This window comes from Armigeres subalbatus, chromosome 3 (assembly GCF_024139115.2).
Source record: "Armigeres subalbatus isolate Guangzhou_Male chromosome 3, GZ_Asu_2, whole genome shotgun sequence".
Classification (NCBI taxonomy): domain Eukaryota; kingdom Metazoa; phylum Arthropoda; class Insecta; order Diptera; family Culicidae; genus Armigeres; species Armigeres subalbatus.
This window is the reverse complement of record NC_085141.1, coordinates 202,701,779-202,726,299: the sequence shown is the minus strand read 5'-3', so window position 1 is coordinate 202,726,299 and position 24,521 is coordinate 202,701,779. Positions and strand designations below refer to the sequence as shown.

At 39.1% G+C, this 24,521-nt stretch overlaps 2 protein-coding genes across 4 annotated transcripts; one reads left to right on the top strand and one right to left on the bottom strand.

The window, feature by feature from the left end:
• The first annotated feature begins 786 nt into the window (after positions 1 to 786).
• Positions 787 to 2,264, top strand: LOC134226689 (protein KTI12 homolog). The gene is made up of 2 exons (XM_062707632.1): positions 787 to 1,456; positions 1,966 to 2,264. The coding sequence occupies exons 1-2, from the start codon at positions 893 to 895 to the stop codon at positions 2,245 to 2,247; spliced, it is 846 nt and encodes a 281-aa protein (XP_062563616.1). The 5' UTR covers positions 787 to 892; the 3' UTR covers positions 2,248 to 2,264.
• A 33-nt stretch (positions 2,265 to 2,297) lies between these two features.
• Positions 2,298 to 24,140, bottom strand: LOC134226688 (carnosine N-methyltransferase). 3 transcript variants are annotated; one of them, XM_062707630.1, is made up of 8 exons: positions 24,017 to 24,140; positions 23,829 to 23,949; positions 23,516 to 23,765; positions 3,261 to 3,379; positions 3,061 to 3,201; positions 2,836 to 2,998; positions 2,497 to 2,730; positions 2,299 to 2,438 (listed from the first exon to the last, which is right to left on the bottom strand). In XM_062707630.1, the coding sequence occupies exons 2-8, from the start codon at positions 23,933 to 23,935 to the stop codon at positions 2,328 to 2,330; spliced, it is 1,125 nt and encodes a 374-aa protein (XP_062563614.1). In that variant the 5' UTR covers positions 23,936 to 23,949; positions 24,017 to 24,140; the 3' UTR covers positions 2,299 to 2,327. The 3 variants fall into 3 exon arrangements, with proteins under 3 accessions (XP_062563613.1, XP_062563614.1, XP_062563612.1); XM_062707629.1 differs by having other exon boundaries at positions 2,298 to 2,438; positions 2,515 to 2,730; positions 23,829 to 24,060; XM_062707628.1 differs by having other exon boundaries at positions 23,829 to 24,058.
• Positions 24,141 to 24,521: the final 381 nt, after the last annotated feature.

Here is a 24,521-nt window from a genome sequence, read left to right as displayed (position 1 = left end):
TTAAAGAAGAATTTTATGGGGTGATTCCTTCCATTAAACAAGAAGGTTTATATTTCACTTCGCAAATTAGCGAAGGCCTGACACAGTCGCCAAATGTGCAGTTATATTGTATCCGAAAGGAATCACCCCAAATAGTGTGCGGTCAACCTACCTAAGCTGCAGTTCGTTTACGAGTGAGCCAGAGCAATCATGCTGTGCTCTAACGTCTGCTCAAGGCCGGGATGCCAACATTCAATGTCGACTTCACAGATTCCTTCACAGTATATTCTTCATGTGGTCACAATGCCATCTGTATCTCACAAAGCTTAAGACAAAATTTTCAAAACGATTTATCTGCTTTTGTAAACAAAGATTAAACGACGATTTGGCGAATCTGATATTTCTCACGCAAACCAACACCACCAATAGGTAGGTGAAGGATTCCGCTACCTGTTGATGGTGTTGGTTTGCGTGGGAGAGCTATCAGATTCGCCAAATCGTCGTTTGAATCTTTGTTTACAAAAGCAGTTAAGTCTTTTTGAAAATTTTGTCTTGAATTGCACTTTAGTGTGCGAGCGCTAAACGTCACTCATCTCTATGGGTCCTTTTCACTCTTTAATGGGTATTGTCGATTCACAGTGTGAGTGAATTCGATGAACCATAGACCTGTGCAGCGGTTCATCGAATTCACTCACCCGATGGATTTTGACATTTGAGCGGGTCGTCTTCTCGAACAAAAGTTCATTTTGCGTTCATTATGCGACCCGCTCAAACGTAATAATTTTCTTCTCATCTCAAAGACAAAAAAAAAAGAATGTTCATTTTTAGTAAACAGCGCACCGCTCATGCTGTCGGCGATATCAATTAGATCAATCATTTTTTAACATTCTTGGCGTTATAAAAAACAATTTACATGCCTTTGATAGTAATCACTGGACTGCCATCCAGCGGAAAATCGACTCGTGCCGCCCAGTTACGTAAACTATTCGAAGACTACGGGAAAACCGTACATTTGATTTCCGAATGGCAATGCGTTCAGCTGGCTGGATACAGCAAAAACGAGTACTTCGATGACCCACAAAAGGAGAAGCTGATTAGATCCAACGTGAAATCGGAAGCGTTGAGATTGTTAAACAAAGATGATCTCGTCATTATCGACGGTGCCAACTACATCAAAGGGTATCGGTACGAGATTTTCTGCGCAAGTAAGTCATCACGAACTACCCAGTGTACAGTTTATTGTGCAAACACGAAGGAGCAGTCATGGGCCTTCAACGAACTCCGAAGAGATGAAACGGAAAAATACCATGAGGACATTTTCAAAGCCCTGTGCTTACGATACGAAGAACCCCAACACAACAATCGCTGGGACAGTCCGTTATTTACCGTATTCCCAGAAGACGAGTTAGGCAAGGACGATATCTTTAAGGCAATTTACTCTACGAAGGCTTTGATTCCAAATCTCTCCACACAAAATGTAAGTATTCCTTTTAATAAGTGCTGCTTTAAGCTCAAATTTTGAGCATAATCAGTCATAAAAAAAAACCCTGGCATTAATAGAACAAAACCTGCCAAAGTCGTCATTGCCCCTACATTTTATCTAGAATTTATAATATCGTTAACTAGAATAGAATTTTCCGCTTTACGAAACTATCAGCACAGAGGTAAAAAATGTCTTAATGTTTTACGTATTGCCCAGTGGTAGGACATCGCAGATAGGCCGAAACCCCGGGATGCGCTGATAATAACAGAAAAAGAGAAAAAAAAATACTTTGTTGAATCAGTCCATTTATTTACGGTCTCCTTTCTAAAACCATTTATAATCATTTTATTTGCATACTAACGCTATGCAAATATATAAATTATAATTGTAATTTTGAACTCGTTATTTTTCCTTTGGATCATTACTTAACCTAAATTCTACAAAACTAAAAAAGAGTCATGTTAAGCACAAAGTCACTGTAAACTGATATTATTTTCTTGCAGCCGCCGCTTAGTTCAACGAATTTTTTGTTCGAAATGGATAAAACAACACAAGACGTAATCAACCAAATCCTATCGGCTCGCAAGATAGGATTGACGGGGTCGGTTAGAATCTCCGGAGCCGGGAACGTTCCCGCTGAAGTTCCATCCGAAATGAATGCCTCGCAGTTGAACCGCCATCGACGGCAGTTTCTCAACTACATGAAACTGCACACAACGGCCTCAATTACAGTCGACAAAATTCCTTCGATGTTTGTACAATTCTTGAACGCAAATTGTAAATGAATTCATTATTACCTAAACGATTGGTGTCGCGTTGTTTTTTTTTTGTAGGTGAGATTGATTCTGCAACCAAAGCTTGTAACCTAATCGAAGAGGTTCGGTTTTTGACAAACCAAATATATACTTTTGTACTCGCTTTGGTGCATAGAGGTAGGATTTTGTGCGTATTTGGTTACGACATCGGTTTTATTTTTCTGAAAATAATATGAATATTAAACGCATGCGTGACATATTTTTCAACAATATACATACAACAATTGTAAAACCTACGGAACGTATAATAACGATGAGATCTTCGTAGGATGGTTCTATGCTGTTTTCGCTTGCAACATCGCTGAAGTGATACAGCAATGGTCCTAGGTTTACCCAAATACCACCTGGCTTTAGTATGTTGTAAATCACTTCCACGAACTCAATTATGTTGTTGGCACAGTCAATGAAGAAGCACGTGGCCACACAGTCCCAGTAGTCAGCATCGCGATAAACCTACAAATATTGGATTTGTTTGATAGTTTCGGTTGACCGGTTGTGGGTATATCGTTACTTCCAAATTTCTATAAAGCTCACAAAATAATAGTTAAATAGTCTTACCTGTAAAAAATCGCCTGCCACCATATTCATTGTACCCTTGGGCGGAAACTTCGTAGGACTGACGTCGGGAAAGGTTATGGCTTCGATTTGATTGCTCCCACTGAGATTGTTAACGTATTGATGGACCCAAGGGTAAAAAGTACATTGATTCTCGATTACACATCTGACAAAAGCAAAATAATAATAGATTTAAAAACTTCGACCTTATTTTACCGCTTAAACTACCTGTTTAATACGAAGTTCGATGCTATGAGCATAAACAAAGAAAATTCGTTTCCCTCGCAATAATATCCTCTGTAGGCTATTTCATAAATGAGCCTGCCTAGTCCCGCCCCGGGAATCAGTACTTTAACGTCTTCTATTTTACTAGAAAAAGACAAGAAATAAATTTGAGAACAGAAAAATACTACGATACACTTTACTACCATTTATGTGGATTGAAGAAATCGGTTATTTCATCGATGATTGGCTTGTAGCATTGTTCTCGTTCCATGTGTCCTTCCGCACTCCAATCGCGGAATATTTGCTTCAAGGTTATTTGCACCTTAAAACGAAGAATGATATAGAATGATTGAACATTTCGGAATACGATTTTTGTCTTTCTCACTTTTGTTATATAAATTGATTTATACTCGATTGAGCGATCAAGTCAGGTGATGCTGTCAAAATGTGCCCAAAAACATATTCTTTTTCTTGCTGATATGTTATTATACTATAATCTTAAAAGTGGCATTCGACAGGGAATCCAGTTTCAGCACGCTTTCAAAAGTTATTTCCAAAATACTAATTTTTAAACGTTCCGAAATTATTTCGACGGTTAGAACATAGAGAACATAGCCGGTAAAAGTGTGGCATTTCCCCCTGGGCCAAGATAAGCACCCCATTTTGAACAATCAAATAATATACAGAATACACCCGATTCTGTTTTTACACGGCCGTGTAAAAAAAATCCCATACAAAATTTTTGCAAAGTTGCTCCATTTTGCATGATTCGTCGAGAAATCATAAAACTTTTTTTACACGGATTTTCAAATTTTGAACTGTAAACTTTTTTTCACGGAACGCATCCCCCGTTTAAAAAAAGAATCGGGTGTTCTAAAACTTTTGCACAACTTAAAATTGTAATTTACTATCAGCTGAATCTGTTGAGTGACGCACATTATCATACGCTTGTACGTTGCGTTTAGGGCCCTCCTTAACCTAGCGGTAAGATGCGTGGCTATCAAGTAAGACCATGCTTAGAGCAACTGGATTCGATTCCCGGTGCCGGTAAGGAAACATCCACAAATTACGTCACGCTTAGAGGGGGGAGGGGGGGTCCAGTGAAGTGTGACAACCCATACAAAAATTTCAGACGCTTCATACAAAAAGTGTGACATAGGGGGGAGGGGGGGTTGGAAATTCCCTATTTTTGCGTTACGTAATTAATGGATCTTCCCTAAGGCAATTTTCGGTTTGGAAATTGTCTCGACTTCCCTGGACATAAAATTATCATCGTGTTAGCCACATGATATATGAATGCAAAAATGGTAACTTGGCTTAGAAACCTCGCAGTTAATAACTGTGGAAGTGCTAAATGAATACTAAGCAGAAGAAATTTCTGCTGGATCTTCCGAAGGAATGCCTGGAGGAGCTCCCGAAGAATCTCTTGAATAATTTACCAGAAGAATTCTTGGAGAAACTTCCGGAGGAATTCCTGAAGGAACTTCTGGAGGAACTTCCAACGGAATTCGGTCGAATGCCACTAGAGTGTCGTTTGGTTGAAACCCATTTGGTCGAATGCCACTAGAACGAACAAACCATTAGGCCGAACGGTCACCCGTCCGAATAGGTCATTTGGACAAATATGTCATCACAAAAAGTTCCGCTGAGCATTTTTTCATTCTTTTACCGAGATCCGCTCAGCCGATTGCTGGGGTCGTGCTTTTCTGTTGATATCTCAGCCAGGGTTGTTACGACTACGCGGATTTCGCGATTTTCGCGGATTTCGCGGTTTTCGCGGATTTGGCGCGGATTTACATAACGATTTTAGGGTTTCGCGCGGATTTGGCGCGGATTTAGTTTTAGGTGGAAATTTAATAAATAAAATGCTAAATCGAAGGAAGTTTATTTGAAAATTAGTTTGATGCCTATCTATAGATGGGCTTTATTTTCTTTTACAATGGTGTTGAAAAAAAATTTACGTTTCAAGGTTATTTAACATTATTTTTCGGATATGTACAAGTCCTTATTTAATGGCATGTATTACACTCTCAAGCATTATTAAAACAAATGTTATGAGGAGAGATACGCCACTTGTTGTCATTTTTAATCCATTCTGAAACACGACGCACACAAACCATGTTGTCTATTGAAGGACATGAACACCCATTTTCATCTTGTCAATTTCTTTGTAATTCCAAAATGTTTGTCAGTTTCTAATTGGTTGTTTCTTTTACGATGAACCACTCAGCATGATATATTATATCATTCTTCAAAAGTAGTCAAGAATTCTTTCATAATATTGGAACATTTTATATTTCCTTTATAATATTCATCTAGAACGAATAAGGGTTTATACAACAATTGAAAACATAAAAATGTTCTGTAATTTAATGCAGATGCCTCATTTTAATAAGTTCTTCCGCAGAAAGTCGATCAAAATTAGAAAATGATTCTCAAAAGTTATTTCTGGCGGGTTTTGCCTTTCTCGTATACTAAGTATACGTAAAGGCTATATGTTCACTCCAAAAACAAACTTTTTATAGAAGGCTCGGAGACCCATAGTGTTATATACCAATCGACTCAGCTCGACGAATTGAGGTGATGTCTGTGTGTGTGCGTGTGTGTGTGTGTGTGTGTATGTGTGTGTATGTGCGCACCAAAAGAGCAAAAGTTTAGCTCACTTTTTTTGCACTTACCCTCAACTAATTTACTCGCAACAGGTTGCATTCGACGCATTATACTGCCCCATTGTTTCCTATTGAAAATTGGCCGGATCGGACTATGGGCTTAAAGTTATGGCCAAAATACTTTTCCTCATAAAAAACGCGTAAAAAGTCTAGCTCACTTTTAATGCACTTACCCTAAACGGATTCCCTCACAACAGGCTGCATTCGACGCAGTATCTTACTCCATTGTTTCCTATTGAAAATTGGACGGATCGGACAATAGGCTTGGTAGTTATGGCCAAAATACTATTTTTTACCGCACGAGAAAGGCATCGTCACCGCTAGGTGGATTAATCTGGGTTTTTTATGATGTTTTCGGTTAACTCCGATTTTACAGGATTACCAACAGAAAACAAAGAAAATTCCTAAAGAATTTTCCACAAGGACCCTATGGTGATCCTTGTTTAAATTTCTTGCAAATAAATTTCCACAGCGTAGAAAGGATTTCTGCAGCATTAAAAACCCGAAAAATTATAAATACATTTTTGGAGGAATTTCCTTGAGCGGTGACCTCAGGAATGACTATAGAAAATCGAAAAGAATGCCGCCTTGAATTTACAAAAGAGTTATAGCGATGATCACAGAAATTTCTTTAATAATTTCTCAATAATATGACCGGGAGTTTTTCCGCAGGAAGTCACCAATCAATTTCAGCAAGAATTTTTGAAGCGATTTCCGCAGGAATTCATGAAGGGATTTCTGCAAGTAAGCTCTGAAGATTTTCCGCAGGTTATTTGAGGAGAGTTTACTTGAAGTCATGATAAAATTCTTAAATGAATTACAAAATAATTTCCCAGGGAATTTTTGTAAGAATACTCGAAGGAATTCCAACAGATAATTTGAAGCGACTTCTGTGTAGTATTCAGAGTAAGCGGCTAATGATTTTAGTTTGTATAAGTGATTTTAGACTATGATTTGATTCTGCTATTGTGGATAGTACATTAAACATAAGTAATCAAATATACCAATCGTGAAATCACATATTTCGCGTGCCCCAATTTACCGTACAATGTGGCATTTAAGCGTGTGCCAATGAATCGGTAGCTTGTGAGGGGCTGAGAAAGGTTGCGCGGCGGGTATGGCAATGCTAGCGCATTGCTGCCACCGCAGTGTGAGATGGTGTTGGTAGCGCCATCGGATTGAGTAGCAACGACGAAGATTGCACCGTCAGATTGTTGACGAAATTTAAAACGAACAGTCGCACCGCTCTTCAACGGCGGATTCCATTCAACCGTTTTCGGCTGGAATACGACATGTCGCAGTCGGTAGAAATAGTGTTTGGTTTTATATTTGTAACTAGGGCATGAAAATGGTGCTTGCCACATCCATTAATGTGCTAGTTACTAAATGGTAAGTCTGCTCTCATTTTATGTTGTGGATTTCGGAGCGAGCAGGTCTCCGAAATCATAGAAAAATGTGTTTAATAAAACATGATCCCGGAGCGAGCAGGTCTCCTGAGGATAGAATGAAAGATACCGGAGCGAGTAGGTCTCCGAGGCATTTATTTTTTTGTTTATTCCGGAGCGAGCAGGTCTCCGATGCATTTTTTTTGTTTATCCGGAACGAGCAGGTTTCCGAGGCATTTTTTTTGTTTATTCCGGAGCGAGCAGGTCTCCGAAGCATTTGTTTTTGTTTATTCCGGAACGAGCAGGTTTCCGAGGCATTTTTTTTGTTTATTCCGGAGCGAGCAGGTCTTCGAGGCATTCTTTTGTGAATGCGAATAGAACTCCGAGGCATGTTGACGTCGAACTACGTCTGTGACCACTTTGCAAATGCCAAGCAGGATTCCAAGACATTTTGTGTTCATTCCGTAGAAGAAGGACTACGGCTGTGTATTCTATAGAGGAGTACACTTTGCGAATGTGAAGGACCTGAGGCATTTTTGTTGATTTCGGAGCAAGTGGAAATCTGAGGTATGTTGATGTAAGATTACGGCTGTGTATTATATAGAGTACATTTCGTGAATGCGGCATTTTCGTGTTTATTCCGGAGCGAGTAGAACTCCGATGCATGTTGGAGTAGGGCTTCGTCTGTGTATTCAAAAGAAGAGTACACTTTGAAAATGCAAAGCAGGACTACAAGGCATTTTGTGTTCATTCCGAAGCGAGTAGAACTCCGTGGCATGTTGACGTAGGATTTCGTCTATGTACTTTGTAGAGTACATTTTGTGAATGCGAAGCAGACCTTCGAGGAATTTTCGCGTTTATTCCGGAGCGAGTAAAACTTCGATGCGTGTTGAAGTAGGGCTACGTCTGTGTATGCAATAAAAAAGTTTACTTTAAAAAAGGCAAAGCAGGACTCCAAGGCATTTTGTGTTCATTCCGGAGCGAGTAAAAATCCGAGACTTTTTGACGTATGACTGCATTTGGGTATTCTATAGAGGAGTAAACTTTGCGAATGCATTGCAAGATCCCGAGACATTTTTTGTTTCTTTTTCGGAACGAGTAGAACTTCGAGACATGTTGACGCTGGACTACGTCTGTGTGTTATGTGGAGTACACTTTGTGAATGCGAGCAGACCTTCGAGGCATTTTTGTTTTTATTCTGAAGCGAGTTGAATGCCGAAGCATATTGACGTAGGACTACGTCTGTGTATTCTATACAAAAGTACACTTTGTGAATGTGAAGTACTCCGAGGCATTTTTGTTTATTCCGGAGCGAGCAGAACTCAGAGGCATGTTGACGGAGGACTACGTCTGGGTATTCTATAGAGGACCACACTCTGCGGATACAGAGCACGACTCCGAGAAAATTGAGGCATTTTGAGGTAGGACATCGTTTGTGTATTTTATAGAAGAGTATACTTTGCGAATGCAGAGCAGGACTCCGATGCAACTCCAAGACATGGTCGTCTGGGTATTCTATAGAAGACCACACGAATGCAGAGCAGGACTCCGAGACAATTTTGTTCGTTCCGGAACGAGTAGAACTCCGAGATATGTTGACGTAGGATTACGTCTGTGGCTTCTATTAAGGAACACATTTTGCATATGGACTCCTAGGAGTGTTTTTATTTATTCCAGAGTGAGTAGAACTCCAAAGAATCATATTCTTATATAGTTGAAAGAGTAGGGAAGGAGAAAGATGTAGTATTCAGAGTAAGCGGCTAATGATTTTAGTTTGTATAAGTGATTTTAGACTATGATTTGATTCTGCTATTGTGGATAGTACATTAAACATAAGTAATCAAATATACCAATCGTGAAATCACATATTTCGCGTGCCCCAATTTACCGTACAATGTGGCATTTAAGCGTGTGCCAATGAATCGGTAGCTTGTGAGGGGCTGAGAAAGGTTGCGCGAGGGTATGGCAATGTTAGCGCATTGCTGCCACCGCAGTGTGAGATGGTGTTGGTAGCGCCATCGGATTGAGTAGCAACGACGAAGATTGCACCGGCAGTTTGTTGTCGAATTTAAAAACGAACAGTCGCACCGCTCTTCAACGGCGGATTCCATACAGCCGTTTTCGGCTGGAATACGACATTCTGTACTTCAGCAGATTCAATGGCAGTTGGATTTCAGCAAACATTTCTATGAAAATTTCCGGAGGATGACCCGCAGAAATTTCTGGGATGAATCTGCGCACGAAAGATAAATTCCAGTAAGAATGGTCAAACAAATTTCTGCATGAACTTTAAAAAAAGCTTGTTACAAGAATTGAAGGAGAAATGACGGATTAATTTCTGTTGGAGTTTACGCATATTATTCTGCCGTATTTCCAAAGAAATATCTTCTGAAATTTCTAAAAATATTTCTCTGGAATCTTTGAAGGAATTTACGCTTGATTCTAACTTGAAAAATAAACGGAGCTTGAGCAACTATTTTAGATTTTGTATTATTTGTTTCTTGATATGAATTCAAATATTTGTTTTACAGAAGTTTTGTTTAAAAAACTTAGCTTCATTGTCTAATTTCTTAATATCTACGCAAGTTTATCTTGTCAATAACTACTACAAAGCTGCATAATTAATTACTTCAAAAGAAATTGCGGTTTTGACAGATTTTTTAAATATTTGCCACGTTTATCTTTAATCAATTATGATCAAATCTGGCCTTAAGGGGATACGGGAAGCACGAACAATCATTAAACCGTCATCATTTTCATCATTGAATGCTTAATTTTATTTCAAATATGATTTTGAAAAAGCATCAGCGACGCGTGCTTACTCGCCATCTACATGCTGATACATTTACAGTTACATCAAACAACTAAAAACCGTAATACGCCGCTCCAAAGTTACAAGGTGATAACGCTAGAAAGAGATAAAAGATAGGAAAAACAATACGGTGTGTAGTGCTTCCCCGAGTCACCTTAACATTCTATTGTATATCAACGTACCTTGTGCTGAATTTTTTAAAGTTCTATTAACAAAAAAACCCTGACAATAACGGAACAAAACATGCCAAAGCCATAATCTAATCCAAATAGCGGTGCTTATGCAAATAGTTTTGACTGTTTAGTTCTTGTTCCCTTAGATTCAGTACTTCTAGTGGTGAATAAGGACATTTAGTAGGGTTGTAATACTTACTGCGGTTTTATTAGTCCTATTAGCATTTCGATACAAACATATGTTGCAGTTTAAAATCATATTTGAAATCAGTAATATTGTAAGAAAAGAACTTGAAGAGAAGACGTTCAATAAATTGTTATACAAAAATTGACATTTAACGTGTATTTGCTTAGAATTTAGATCTGGATCGCGCGGAATGGATTTCACGTCGCGCGGAAATGGCGCGGATTTGATTTTAGTCGGCGCGGATTTGGCGCGGAAAATATTTTAGGATCTCCGTAACAACCCTGCTCAGCTGAAATACTAATTTGTTTACTGCGGCACTCAAGGGAGCTGTTTGTTACCTGGTTTTCGGCAAATTATTTGCTGATTTTCAGCATTTTGACAGAAATCTCGGCAAAAACATGTTTGCTGCGGCTCGACTGTGCGAATCTCGGTAAAAGCTCAGCAAATTGCTGAGATCCCGGTAAAAGAAATAAGTTTGTGGCGTAATGTAGAGCTCCATAATCGTCGGTCTTGGACCAGTTTCCCAGAATGTTTAAGGTTCCCAGGTCCGATTCCACCGCATGCAGCCAGCGTGTTGGTGGCTCTCTACGCAGTCGCCGGCCTCTATCCGGTTCTCTTCAGTGGGACAAAAGCCTCCACTACTGCTCTGTGATCGATTCCAATGAAATCGATGTCGTCCGCAAAGCCCAGGAGCATATGCGACCGTGTGATGATAGTGCCGTTCCTCTGCGCGCCAGATCTAGCGCCAGATTAGCTCGGGTGCAATGTTAAACAATAAATTCGAAAGTGCATCACCCTGCTTCAATCCGTCTATGGTAACAAACGAGGTTGAAACATCGTCTGTAATCCGAATAATTGATTTCGAGCCATCCATCGTAGCACGTATCAGTCTAATCAGTTTCGCCGGAAAACCATGTTCGGACATTATCTGCCACAGCTCATTTCATTGATCGGCCCTCACGGAAACCTGGATGGTATTCGCCGACTGTGTCTGTCAGTCTGTTAAATAGGATACGCAACAGTAATTGTAACACTCTGGTCGGTGCCCTTTTTTTAAATTGCACACTTATTTTTTTTTACCGGGATCTCAGCGAAATGTTCAACTTTTACCGAGATTCGCACAGACGTGCCCCAGCAAACATGTTTTTTGCCGAGATTTCTGTCAAAATAGCTGAAAATCACCAATTAATTAGCCGAAAATCAGCTAACAAACATCATTTTCGCCGAGATATCAGCTTTTTATTTTGCTGGCGCACGGCTGTGCGGATTTTTACCGAGCTGCAGAAATAAAAACTAAGTGTGTGGGCATATGAGGCCATCCAACCAGCCGGCAGGCAGGTCTTCTTCCTCTCGTATTTTCTGTGTTCTGAGCATGAGCATGATGACCGTGCATTTCGTAGTTGCTACTCCGTGATCGACCAGAACAATCGCAATTGCACAGGGAACCAATGGATGGAAGCATGAGTTTTGCTCTCCAACCTCAAAGTGCACAGTCCGAGAGATCTAGTATTTTAGATGATCGATAACGGTGCTGGCTACGTCCTCACGGTAATCGGGGATGGGAAGGAATTGATGATGCAGTCACTCACCCACTGCAAGCCGAGAACACCTTTGCACTCGCCACGAGTTGTTGCGGAATTTTATTGGAATCTGGGGGTTAGGTTTTATGGCAGAGGTTCGTCTTGGTTAACGGGTTGCCAATGTGATAGTAATGAACAGGTGGTGTATATTCTAATTGGATGCCGAAACGAGTTTTTATTCCTCATTTCAAGTTCTAACAGTTATCTGCTAGAACTAATCAAGTTGTAGATATAAGGATAGAAGATGGAAACGGTATGAAAACCCATTTCCAGTTCTAGCGATTGCTAGAACATGAGAAATATATGAAAAGATACAAAGTAGAAGGAATGGAACGGGCCTGGGATTGAACCCACCATATCCTGCGTATGAGGCAGAAGCGGTAGTCATATGACCACCAAGCTCGTTACATACTCTTATATTTTCTGTGTTCTGTGGATAATGTATTGAATCGATTGATGCCGTGTTATCACCTCCCTTTTTCTTTACCAGCACGATGAAGCGCTCCACGAAGGCGTTGGGGAGATTGCCGGTGAGAGCTTCATTCATGTGCTCACTCTGATAGTAGATATTAGGGTCTCTGCTTTTGTTATCTCCTCAATGCACGCTTCGTTCGACGGATCGTCTGGAGGGATAAAATGCTAGCATGCAATGTAAAGTCGTTTCCATTGTTGTTATTGCCGTCGTTATCTGCTGCTTCTTCTGCATGGAGGCCTGAGAAGAAATCAAACATATTCGTTTCTATCGCCTGAGGCTCGACGTCCTTTCCCATCTGCAGCTGTGTGATTACGGTTAGCTTCTGTCGTTTTTCCTTAGCTGGAAGATCGACATTGGCTCCCCGGACACATGCGCTTCGTTAATGCGCATAAACATATACGAGAAATTACGCTGCAGTGCCAACCTGGTGCCAACATCTCTCCTTTTAGCCGTTTGATGGTGGTTAACATTTGTGGCTGCTGATAGTAGCCGTCGTACGCTTGTCGTTATTGCGCATAGAGATGCTGGTGCGCCGTGAAACTCGTCGAAATCATATCGAGATTTCCACTTGAAGAATTATTTGATTTTAGGCTTAACGTACGACAGCCACCAATCCATACATGTCCCATAGTTTCTACGTTGAAGAGTCCAATATTGTCACTTAAATTAGAACTTGGTAACGTTTTCCTCAGTAAAGAGATGTGGTTGAAGGGCCCATAAATTCTGACCGTTAGTGCTTTGTGGTCTTTGAAGCAACAGACGTGTGTGATGGCTGACTGCAGATTGTCTCGCAGTCCTTATTTATTTATTTATTCAGACTAAGGCCAAAGTGGCCTGTGCAGTACATAAGGTTTTTCTCCATTCGGCTCGGTCCATGGCTACACGTCGCCAACCACGTAGTCTGCGGAGGGTCCGCATGTTATCTTCCACCTGATCGATCCACCTTGCCCGCTACGCACCTCGCCTTCTTGTGCCCGTCGGATCGTTCTCGAGAACAAATTTCATCGGGTTAAGCCCCAAACGCAATACAACGGAACGGCGACGGAAACGGAAAATTTGACAGTTAGCCCATATATTTTCTGTCAAATTTGCCGTTTCCGTCGCCGTTCCGTTGTATTGCGTTTAGGGCTTTACTGTCCGACATTCTGGCTACGTGCCCGACCCACCGCAATAATCCGATTTTTGCGGTGATATAACGGCGAACTTAATTCGATCGATTGCGCTGGAGTGCGCCCATTTACTTTACACACGGCGGCTCTTCAACTATGGCAACCCCATTCGGCGGCTTATCATATTGAACAGCGCAGACTCGCACCCTGTGTACAAGCATATGGGCGCGCTGCTGCGCAATCTTTGCTTGCGCTTTACCACCGCGAAAAACTGAGCGTTTGAGAAGAGCGCGACAATATATTCAGTCTGATGTAGGCTTCCTCCATATTATCAAAGTATACAAAGTCTTAACATATTTTCCTCGGTCCATTGCATTAAAAGTTAACGTTACAAAGTTAAGCAAATTAGTTGTAGTTGAACCATAGTTTTTAGTTTTTCAAAAAGGTTTTTAAAATAAGCAGGGTCTGCTATTAGTTTTGTGAATATATTTAGATTCTCAATCATAAACTTTGACACAAAACCCCTTCAATTATTCGCTGTTGTAATTTGGAGTTGCGAACAGCATTTAGGCCAAAAAGTACTAAGTGGTCATTTTTCCTAAATCCGTCATTTTATATCTCAAGTTCTATCTGGAATAAGGGCGAATGTCGCAAGAGAGGATTCTCTTCGTCGACTACCCCTCTTTTAAATAAAATTGACAAGCAGCAGATTTATTTGTGGTTTATCACCTCAGAACGATAGAGAACAGTGCAAAGTTGCATTCCGAGGTGATAAACTGCAAAGAAATCTTCTTCTTGTCACTGTTATTCAAAAGAGGAGAAGTCAACGAAGAGAATTCTCTCTTGCGACAGACGCCCTTTGACCTGATATAGCTTGATCTTTCACGAATAAAGCATCTTTCGACAGATAGAACATCAAATTTTTTAACATTTTTTTTATTCTTCGAAGATGCTCTTAACGAAACCTATTCAATAGTTTCAAAAGAAAATAGTGACTTTTTCCGAGAAAAAGTGACTTTAGTGAGTTGAGATCGAAAAAAGAGACTCTTTAGTGACTGACTCGAAAAAAGTGACCAAGTCACTGAAAAGTGACCCGCTACCAGGCCTAGAATAAGTTGATCACATATAGCAAGATAAGTTGCAAAACTTTTACTAGTTTTGTTTAAATATTTTGAATGCTTCATGAGCTTTTTGTTTTCTATTTCTGAGATTAAAAATCTGTCTAGTGTCCCATACGGATAATTTAGCATTTGATTTTTTCTTGTGCTTAATTGGAACTGTTTTTTTTTTTTCAGAATACCATATAGGTATGCTACGATAGAAAATATTAACGGATTGTTTATTTACATAATGTTCTATGATTGAGTTATGGAGTTTCTTAAGTTATCTACATTTAGTAAATATTAACTACGAAACAAAAACTCTACTAGGATGGAAAATTTCAATTAAGTAAACAAAAAACCTTCAAAATTACTGAGATTAATATACATATAGAGGGAAAGCTTAAATCATTTTTCACACGGTCAGCTCTTGCAAGAAAGGATCATCGGTCGATGAGCAACTTTGGTTCATTGTATATAAATCGACATATTGTTTAATTATTTTTATGTTAAACAAATTCGGAACGACTTGAAATGGTAGATTATGGGGTGATTCAAATATGACGTCCACTACTTTTTGGTATTTCTAAACCCCCTCCCCCCTCTGTCACGCTTTCTTGTATACCTAGTACAACATGTACTGTCACAAAATCTTACACCCCTCCCCCCTAAAACATGTGACATCATTTTTGAACGACCCCTATGTCAATACATAATTTGAAATATGCAGATATACCTATATGAAAGAACCATACAACAATACTGCATATTATTCGGCAACTCGGTCGTACGAAAATCATTTTTTTTGTTGAATATCTTGGTTGTGCAAGCTGCATGCACAGCACATGTTTCGAAATGGACAAATTGATATGAAATTTGCGAAAAATAATCCACGTGGGGGACTCGGACCCCTCAACCTCCTACTCTCTAGATAGGCAGGATTACCCCTACACACAAGACAAGTATTTGCGGAAAAGTCATCAGAATCTGAGTACGAACCTCCACCGCGGTTAGTTCTTTTTCGCAAATTGAATATCTTTCGGATGCTTGATTCGCCCAATCATCACATGTGCTTTAATGTTGTATATCCACAGTCAAGCGAACCCTCATTGTTTATTATCGAGAACATCACACTCTATGCCCCAACAATTGATTGGGTTGGGTTGATTTGTATAGAGTGCGAATCAATCAACACGGTCGATTACGGTGGGCTGAACACGTTGTTCATACACCGCAAGAGCGTCAAGCGAACCCGGAAGAGGCCGTAGGCTTTGTGGAAGGTCGCTTTTTGGCTTAGATCGCTTAGCTTATCGAGTCCAGTTAAGGATACTATATTTGGCGTAGGCGCATCAAGGAGTTAGCCCATCAAGTAAAAGTATCAACATTTTCATATTTTAAGCTCAAATGTTACCGGAGAGCCTAGTCAGCCTAGGGCTGAAAGTCTCCTTTATAAAGATATATATTTTTATATATATATAAGTTAAACGCGAACTCGACTCATCACCCAATTCAATCAACGTAGCAACACCACGCTCACAATCAACGACGCATGCGAACATCGGAACTGCTAAATCAGCAGTTATCAAAACCACCCATTCAGCAACATCGATCGCGGCGGACCACGCGATATCCGGACCATTGCTGCTAGGCGCTAGGTCAGCACATTTAGGGACCAAGTCAGGGCTCTTTGTATCTAGCAAGTAAGAGACTGAATCAATATAGTTTTTATTCTCGATACGAACAGTCGAGTGGCGCAGTCGGAAACAATCTTTTTTAAAAACCCGAATTCCCGTCCAAATGTTTTAACTGGCGCAGTGCGGTAGGATACCGTAAAAGTGTTAAGTGAGTTTTTCCGGGTTGAAACCCTTCCGCGAGTGTACATCGTTGAATTGTGTTAAACTTCGAAACACGACGGGAACCAGCGTTACCCCAGGAGGCAGAATAGCATCCACCACGATCGGCGACGAGCGAACATCGTAGCAGATTTCCACCCACCAACGGTTAGCGAAGAGCGCATATCGGAGCGAGCCAATAAATCGTAAGTAATAGCGTTTAAGTTCATTCAAAGTTTAAAATTGATAATTCATAGTGTTAACAAATAATAATCGAAATTTAACAGTGTTAAAAAGTGTTATCGAAGTGAATAGTGATTAGTTAGGATGGCACATTTGGATAACAGGCGTGATTTAATTGCAGCGGAGAATGAAGCTCTGCAAGAGCAGTTGGCTAACGCCGCCGCTCAAATTGAAGAGCAGGGAAGACAGTTGCTTATTATGCAAGATCAAATCGCTGATGAGCAAAGACAAATTAATGAAAGGGATCGAGAAATCGCCCTACTGCAACAACAGCCGATTCCTGTTGTACCGAATAACGATATTGATTCAATTTTGAAACAGATGCAGAGTCCACAGATTATTAGGGACATGCCATGTTTTACGGGAGATCCAGTGAAACTGAACACTTTTATTAAGGCCGTTGATAGGTTGATGCCAACCTTAGAAAGGGCTAGAGGCACCGCAGTTTTCGATGTATGGATGCAATCCATCCGTGCAAAGATAACACAAGAGGCTGATGCAGTGTTGAGTTGTATGGGACTGATACCGAGTGGGATGATATCAAAACAACTCTGACGACGCATTTTGGCGATAAGCGAGATGAAATTTCGCTTACACGCGATTTGTTTAAATTAACTCAAACTAATTGCGTACAAGAATTTTATGGAAATGTTTCACATGCAGTTTCTTTACTAGTGAACTTATTAAATCTAAATGAACCCAATCCAGTAGTAGTGTCAGCAAAGAAAAATTTTCTATCAAGAACTAGGTTTAAAGGTTTTCCTCTCCGGGCTTAAAGAACCGCTAGGACCTATCATTCGTGCTCAATCCCCAAAAACACTGAAAGAAGCTCTGAGGCTTTGCCTAGAAGAAGGAAACTACAACTATGTGAAAAATCATCTTAGGGCACCTCCACCACCTCCAGTTCCTGCCAAACCATCCTACAATATTCCTAAACCATTACAGTTTCCTACGTCGAATCAACTACGACTACTTCAATATCCAAAACCATTCCAATTTCCGTATCTTCAAAATCAAAGACCACCTCTATCTAACCACCAAATAAAACCATTCAATTTTTCCCCACAAATAAGACCAATGCAGTTTCCACAACAGCAAAGGCCATTCCAATTTCATCCACTCCAACGTTCATTCCAGTTTGGTCAACAACCACCCAGACAATTCCCCTCAAATCCTAACTTTCCAAAGCAACCGAAACCCACACCAATGGAAATTGATCACTCAATTAGATCCAATCAAGTGAATTACTTAAACCGCCCAAATTATCATCTTGAAGAATATCTAGAACCAAATGCCATTTATGATGAATATTATCCTTACCAAATGTATGACGTATCTGAATATCCTGAATATGTTGAGATGAATAATTACACAGATAATAACAATGAAACTCCTGAAGCTGATAACCTTGATAGTGATAAATCTGTTTCAGTAGATGATCTAAATTTTCGGGAGCGAGTGGAAGGCGACTTAACGACTTAAATAACTTTATTCCTTATGTAGAAATGGATACTACTAAAGGTTTGTTAAAATTTCTCATAGACACAGGCGCTAATAAAAACTATGTTAGCCCTAAACACGTAAATCTTGAAAAATGTAGATTCACTGATCCAGCAAAAGTTCATAACATAAACGGTACCCATAACATTAATCAAATCGTCGAATTTAATCCTTTCTTTAAAATTCCTAACACTGAGAAATTGAAGTTTTATGTCTTCGATTTCCATCCCTTTTTTGACGGATTAATTGGGTATGAATCCTTACAACTTCTTAAAGCAGACATTCTTACTTCAACTAATGAAATAAGATTGCCTCATGGAATAATAAAAATGAAGCGCAGATACCCAGATGTAAAATCAGTTTATCTGAACGCGCACGAATCCAAACCAGTCAATCTCCCTACGCGAGTTAACGGAGACTTTTTTCTGGAAAACGATTTGGTAGTTGCACCAAATGTGATTATTCACTCTGGACTTTATTCAACTAAAACGAAAACGTTCAGGTATTAATCACGAATTACTCGAACGAAAGCAAAAGAATTGATTTAGATGAGAATATTATTCGTCCTCAAATCAATAATTTTGAAACAAGAACACCATTTGAAGAAGCATCGAAACCGAGTATCAGTGAAAAATTACTAAAGCAGTTAAGAATCGACCATCTCAATCCAGATGAACGTGAGAAACTTCTGCAGGTGATTACAAAACATGAAAATGTATTTTTCATGAAAGGCACACATCTGTCGTTTACCAGTGCTATTAAACATTCCATTAAAACAAAAGATGATTTGCCGGTACATGCCAAATCATATCGCTATCCTTTTTGCCATAAAGAGGAAATCCAGCGACAAATTACTGAACTTCTCGATCAAGGGATAATTCAACATTCGATAAGCCCTTGGACGTCTCCTGTATGGATCGTCCCAAAAAAATTGGACGCATCAGGTGAAAAGAAGTGGCGGCTAGTCATAGACTACCGCAAATTAAACGAAAAAACCATTGACGATCGGTACCCTATACCGAATATAACAGACGTCCTCGATAAATTAGGACGCTGCATGTATTTTACCACATTAGACTTGGCATCTGGTTTTCACCAGGTCGAAGTGGAAGAGAAAGACATTCCAAAAACAGCCTTTAGTGTCGAAAATGGGCACTATGAATTTTTGAGAATGCCTTTCGGTTTAAAGAACGCCCCATCAACTTTTCAACGGGTGATGGATAATGTTCTGCGAGAGCACATTGGTGTCACATGCCTCGTTTACATGGATGACATAATTGTTTTTTCAACTAGTCTAACTCAACATATTGACAATTTATCAAAATCTTCGCCACTTTAGAAAAGCACAATCTGAAAATCCAACTGGACAAGAGCGAGTTCCTACAACGGGAAGTTGCATTCTTGGGTCATGTTGTAACTTCAGAAGGTGTAAAGCCTAATCCGGACAAAATTGCAACTATTCGAAATTGGCCAATACCGCAAAATGAGAAAGAACTCCGAGGTTTTCTAGGCATCCTAGGATATTACCGGAAATTCATTCGAGATTTTGCCAAAATAGCAAAGCCATTAACAAATTGTCTAAGAAAAGGAGAAACAATTACTCATTCAAAAGAATTTGTAGCAGCCTTTGAACGATGTAAACAGATTCTATCGGGAAGTGATATTCTCCAATATCCCGACCTATCTAAACCCTTTCTTTTGACGACGGACGCTTCAAACTTCGCCATTGGAGCAGTCCTTTCGCAAGGTCCTGTAGGAAGCGATAAACCAATAGCGTTTGCTTCTAGAACATTGAATAAGTCGGAGGAAAAATACTCCGCAATTGAAAAGGAATTGTTAGCGGTAGTGTGGGCATGCAAATATTTTCGGCCATACCTTTATGGACGTAAATTTGTTTTATACACTGACCACAAGCCCCTAACTTATGGTTTGAATTTGAAGGACACCAATAATAGATTAGTTCATTGGCGTCTTTCACTTAGCGAGTTCGAATATGAGATAAAATACCGACCCGGGAAACAAAACACCGTAGCCGATAGTTTATCACGTATTCGCAACGAACTAAATATTAATGAAGAAGTCTCATCTGACGACATGAGCGCACACTCAGCAGACACAGATGACTCTGAGTTCATTAAATGCACAGAGCTACCTTAATTATTTCCATAACCAAATAATCCTTAAAGTAGGTCCTGATGAGCCTGATACATACGAGCAGATATTTCCCAGAGTTTTTCGCCGAACAATAACTAAGTTGGTATTTGGCGTCCCCACTATCATACGAATATTCAAAGATCATATGGATTTGAGAAGGACAAACTGTATCCTTTGTCCTGAAAATTTAATGAATACACTACAAATTGTATATAAAAATTATTTCAGTAGATGCAAATCATTTAAAATCTTATTAACACAGAAAATACTAATTGATCTTAAAACACCTGAAGAACAAGGCCACATCATATCCAATACACACGAAACAGCTCACCGAGGTATTTGGGAAAATAAGCAGCAGATTTCGAAACGTTTCTATTTTCCTAAAATGAAGTATAAAATTCAGCAATTTATTAAAATATGTGAAGTATGTAATGTCAACAAGTATGACAGACATCCATATAAAATTCGTCTAGGATGTACGCCTAATTCTAAAAAACCATTCGAAATCATACATATTGACGTGTTCATTTCCGAATCCCTTAGATTTTTATCAGTAATAGACAAGTTCTCAAGATTTGGAATATTGATCCCAATTAAATCCAGAACCATAACCGATATGAGGAAAGGTATACTTAAACTATTTTCTATCTACGGAACACCAGGCCTTATTGTATGCGATAACGAACCCGCTTTAAAATCCGCTGAAATTAGAGGACTAACGAATAACCTAAATGTTCAGATGCATTTCGTACCCGCAAACCATAGTGAGAGCAATGGATTAGTCGAAAGATTTCACTCCACGTTGGCTGAAATCTTCCGATGTATTAAATCTCAATACGCTGATCTTACTAACAAAGAAATCTTCCTTATTGCTTGTACTTTGTACAACAATACGATTCACACAGCCACAGGTTTTAAACCGCGAGAGATATTTTTTGGGTTAAAAGACGGACACGAAAGGCCTCTTAACATTGACTTGATGCTAGAAGAGAAAAACAAATTCTACGACGAAGTAATTTTGGCAAATGAAAAAACACAGAACAAAAATTTAGATTACCATAATAAACATCGAGAAGAACATCCTCATATCGAAGAAAATAAAACCATATTTAAAAGAATACAAGGTATCAAACGTAAAACAAAGCGTAAATATCTACCGATCAGAGCATCAGAAGATAAAGGAAGAGTAATTATTGATGCCTCTGGACGGGAGATACATAAAGAAAACGTGAAACGAAACTAATGCTATTTTTTATTTTAGGAGGACACAATGGACAATACACGGCATATTTCATCTACATTTCTAAAATCCACACTCATCATCCTTTCATTACCACTCCTTCTTCATGCGCAAATAATCCAAATCCACGATATCACCAACAACGCAGGAGCGTTGATTCTTCAAAGGGGAGGAAGAGTTATTACTGGATATAATAGATTACTACATACTATTGATTTCACACAGTTTGAAATATCTTTGTCATTCATTGAAAATGTTATAAGCCAATTCCAAAACAGTACAAGTGACTTTTCAGAAATTATCAAAATCAAGATTAGGAAATAAAATTTCTTCTGAATACACTTCATATGAAACCTAGTAGAAACAAACGTTCCATTAATATGTTAGGAAGCGCGATTAAATTTGTTACCGGAAATTTAGATTCGAAGATTTGCATATAATTAACTCAAAACTTGACGATTTAAGGAAAACAGGAAATAGCCTCATCAAGCAAAATAACAGACAAATTAGTATAAATTCCAAGTTCGAAAACAGAATCAATTTGATGCACCATGAAATTAAAAATCAACAAAATGTACTTCGTAAAATTCTAGGTCGAGACGATTACATTGTAACAGAAAATCAGAAAATTTTAACTATTTTCCAGTTAGATACTTTCTCTGAAACATTAAAATCAATTGAATATTCATTGATGCTTGCTAAAACAAATATTGTGAGTAACTTAATTCTTTCACCTAATGAAATGGAAACTATAGCACAGGAGATCAGAAAACAAGGATTAAAAGTGCATGACCTAGACGAGACCAGCAATTACCTGACGACAACTGTACTTTACAAAGGTTCTACCCTCATCATCAGTGTCAACATTCCGCAGCTACTACAAACGAAATTCAACAGAGTTATTATCGAACCATTACCTCTTGGCAACCGAACAATCAAACTAAAGTATAAAACAGCTTTTTGTCAACCGAGACGAAATCATGGCCATCACATCGCAATGCAGGGAAAGCACCACAATGACGATATGCGAAAGGAGACAACTGGTAAACATCAGCGATGATCCTTGTGAAGCTCCACTCATCCGAGAGACACACGGTAAATGCAATTTCATGGAAAGATCCCCATCAACAGAAATCAGGACTGTATCCTCAGGCATGCTGCTGTTAACAACCGTTCACCAAGACGTACCTTTCAACAGCACCTGTGGAATAAGTTCCAGAAATTTAACCGGGATACATCTGATAACATTTCAAAATTGTTCATTATACATTAATAACGAACTCTATGAAAACTACGAGTTTAGTTTTCACCAACCCATAGTTTTACCTTTACAATTGCTGAAAATCAAACCACAGCACATCGAAAGACACGTAAACATTTCTGAGCTACAAGAGCTCCATATTCAGAACAAACAGCACATGGAAACAGTGGAATGGAAACACAATCTAGGACTTGCATCGCTCAGCATAGCAGTTACATTCATAGTCGCATTTCTGGTCATTGGCACAATCAAAATTCAACAGTTCATCAAAACAATACATTGCTCGGGACGAGCAATACTTAAAGGGAAGCAGTTAAACGCGAACTCGACTCATCACCCAATTCAATCAACGTAGCAACACCACGCTCACAATCAACGACGCATGCGAACATCGGAACTGCTAAATCAGCAGTTATCAAAACCACCCATTCAGCAACATCGATCGCGGCGGACCACGCGATATCCGGACCATTGCTGCTAGGCGCTAGGTCAGCACATTTAGGGACCAAGTCAGGGCTCTTTGTATCTAGCAAGTAAGAGACTGGATCAATATAGTTTTTATTCTCGATACGAACAGTCGAGTGGCGCAGTCGGAAACAATCTTTTTTAAAAACCCGAATTCCCGTCCAAATGTTTTAACTTATATATATATATATATATATATATATATATATATATATATATATATATATATATATATATATAGCTGTATTAATGTCTTTTCTGCTGTCTTACCTTGTGAACGTCTTGAAAACGAACTTTTGGTGGCACAGTGATCTGCTGGGTTTGGCGCACATTATCCGTTTCATTATGGAACAAACAGTCGGCGTCCTGAATGATGTTTTTAATGACTTTGTGGTTCTGATCGATGCAGTACCGAATCTTTTGAAGGTGGTCTCGGTACTTAAACAACATTTCTTGATGATTCGCGGGCAAAGAGTTCAGGTAAGCTTCTTTGTGATTAATTTGACCATAAGAATTTGTTCTATAATAGGTATTAAAAATATCAACTCTTGCAGCTAAATATTAATCCGATATTTTTACTTACCGATAACATTTGAAAGCGGCAATAATGTTGTAAAAATTGGTTCGTTCTTCTTCTTCGGTATCGCAGTAATCCATTCCATTCTTTGCATTAACCATATCCAATTCCATTTTAGAGACTACCGCTGAATAATAATCGTAATTATTAATTATCACAAATTGCATATAAATATTTAATTATCGATAAAATACTTCCAAAATAAACAGAGCTGGTGAATAGACTAACGCAAAATGAACTCCCCTAGTCCTAAGAAATTATGACGTTTGAGCGGGTCGTAAATGAACGCAAAATGAACTTTGGCTCGAATGAATACTCCACGTCAAGTGAGTGAATTTGATGAACTCCTGCACAGGACTATACACGGACAGATAAATCAACCCAAAATTTGAGTTGAAAATACTTGCAAATACACGCAACATAATTTACTCAAAATTTGGGTAGTTTTCCCAGGTTCACATGCGTACACGCAAAAAAATATTGTAGTCGAAACTACCATTCCGAGGGTTATTTTAAGAATACGCACCGACGATTTTCAGCAGACAACGAATTCGTTTGATTTTTGTTGAGCGCACCAACAGTGGAAACAACGAAACAGCGGACCGAGAAAAATAAAGTGGGTTTTCCGGAGCGAAGAAAATACAAACCGGTCGCTTCAACTTCACTCGAACGAATACAATTTATTCAAATACATAAACA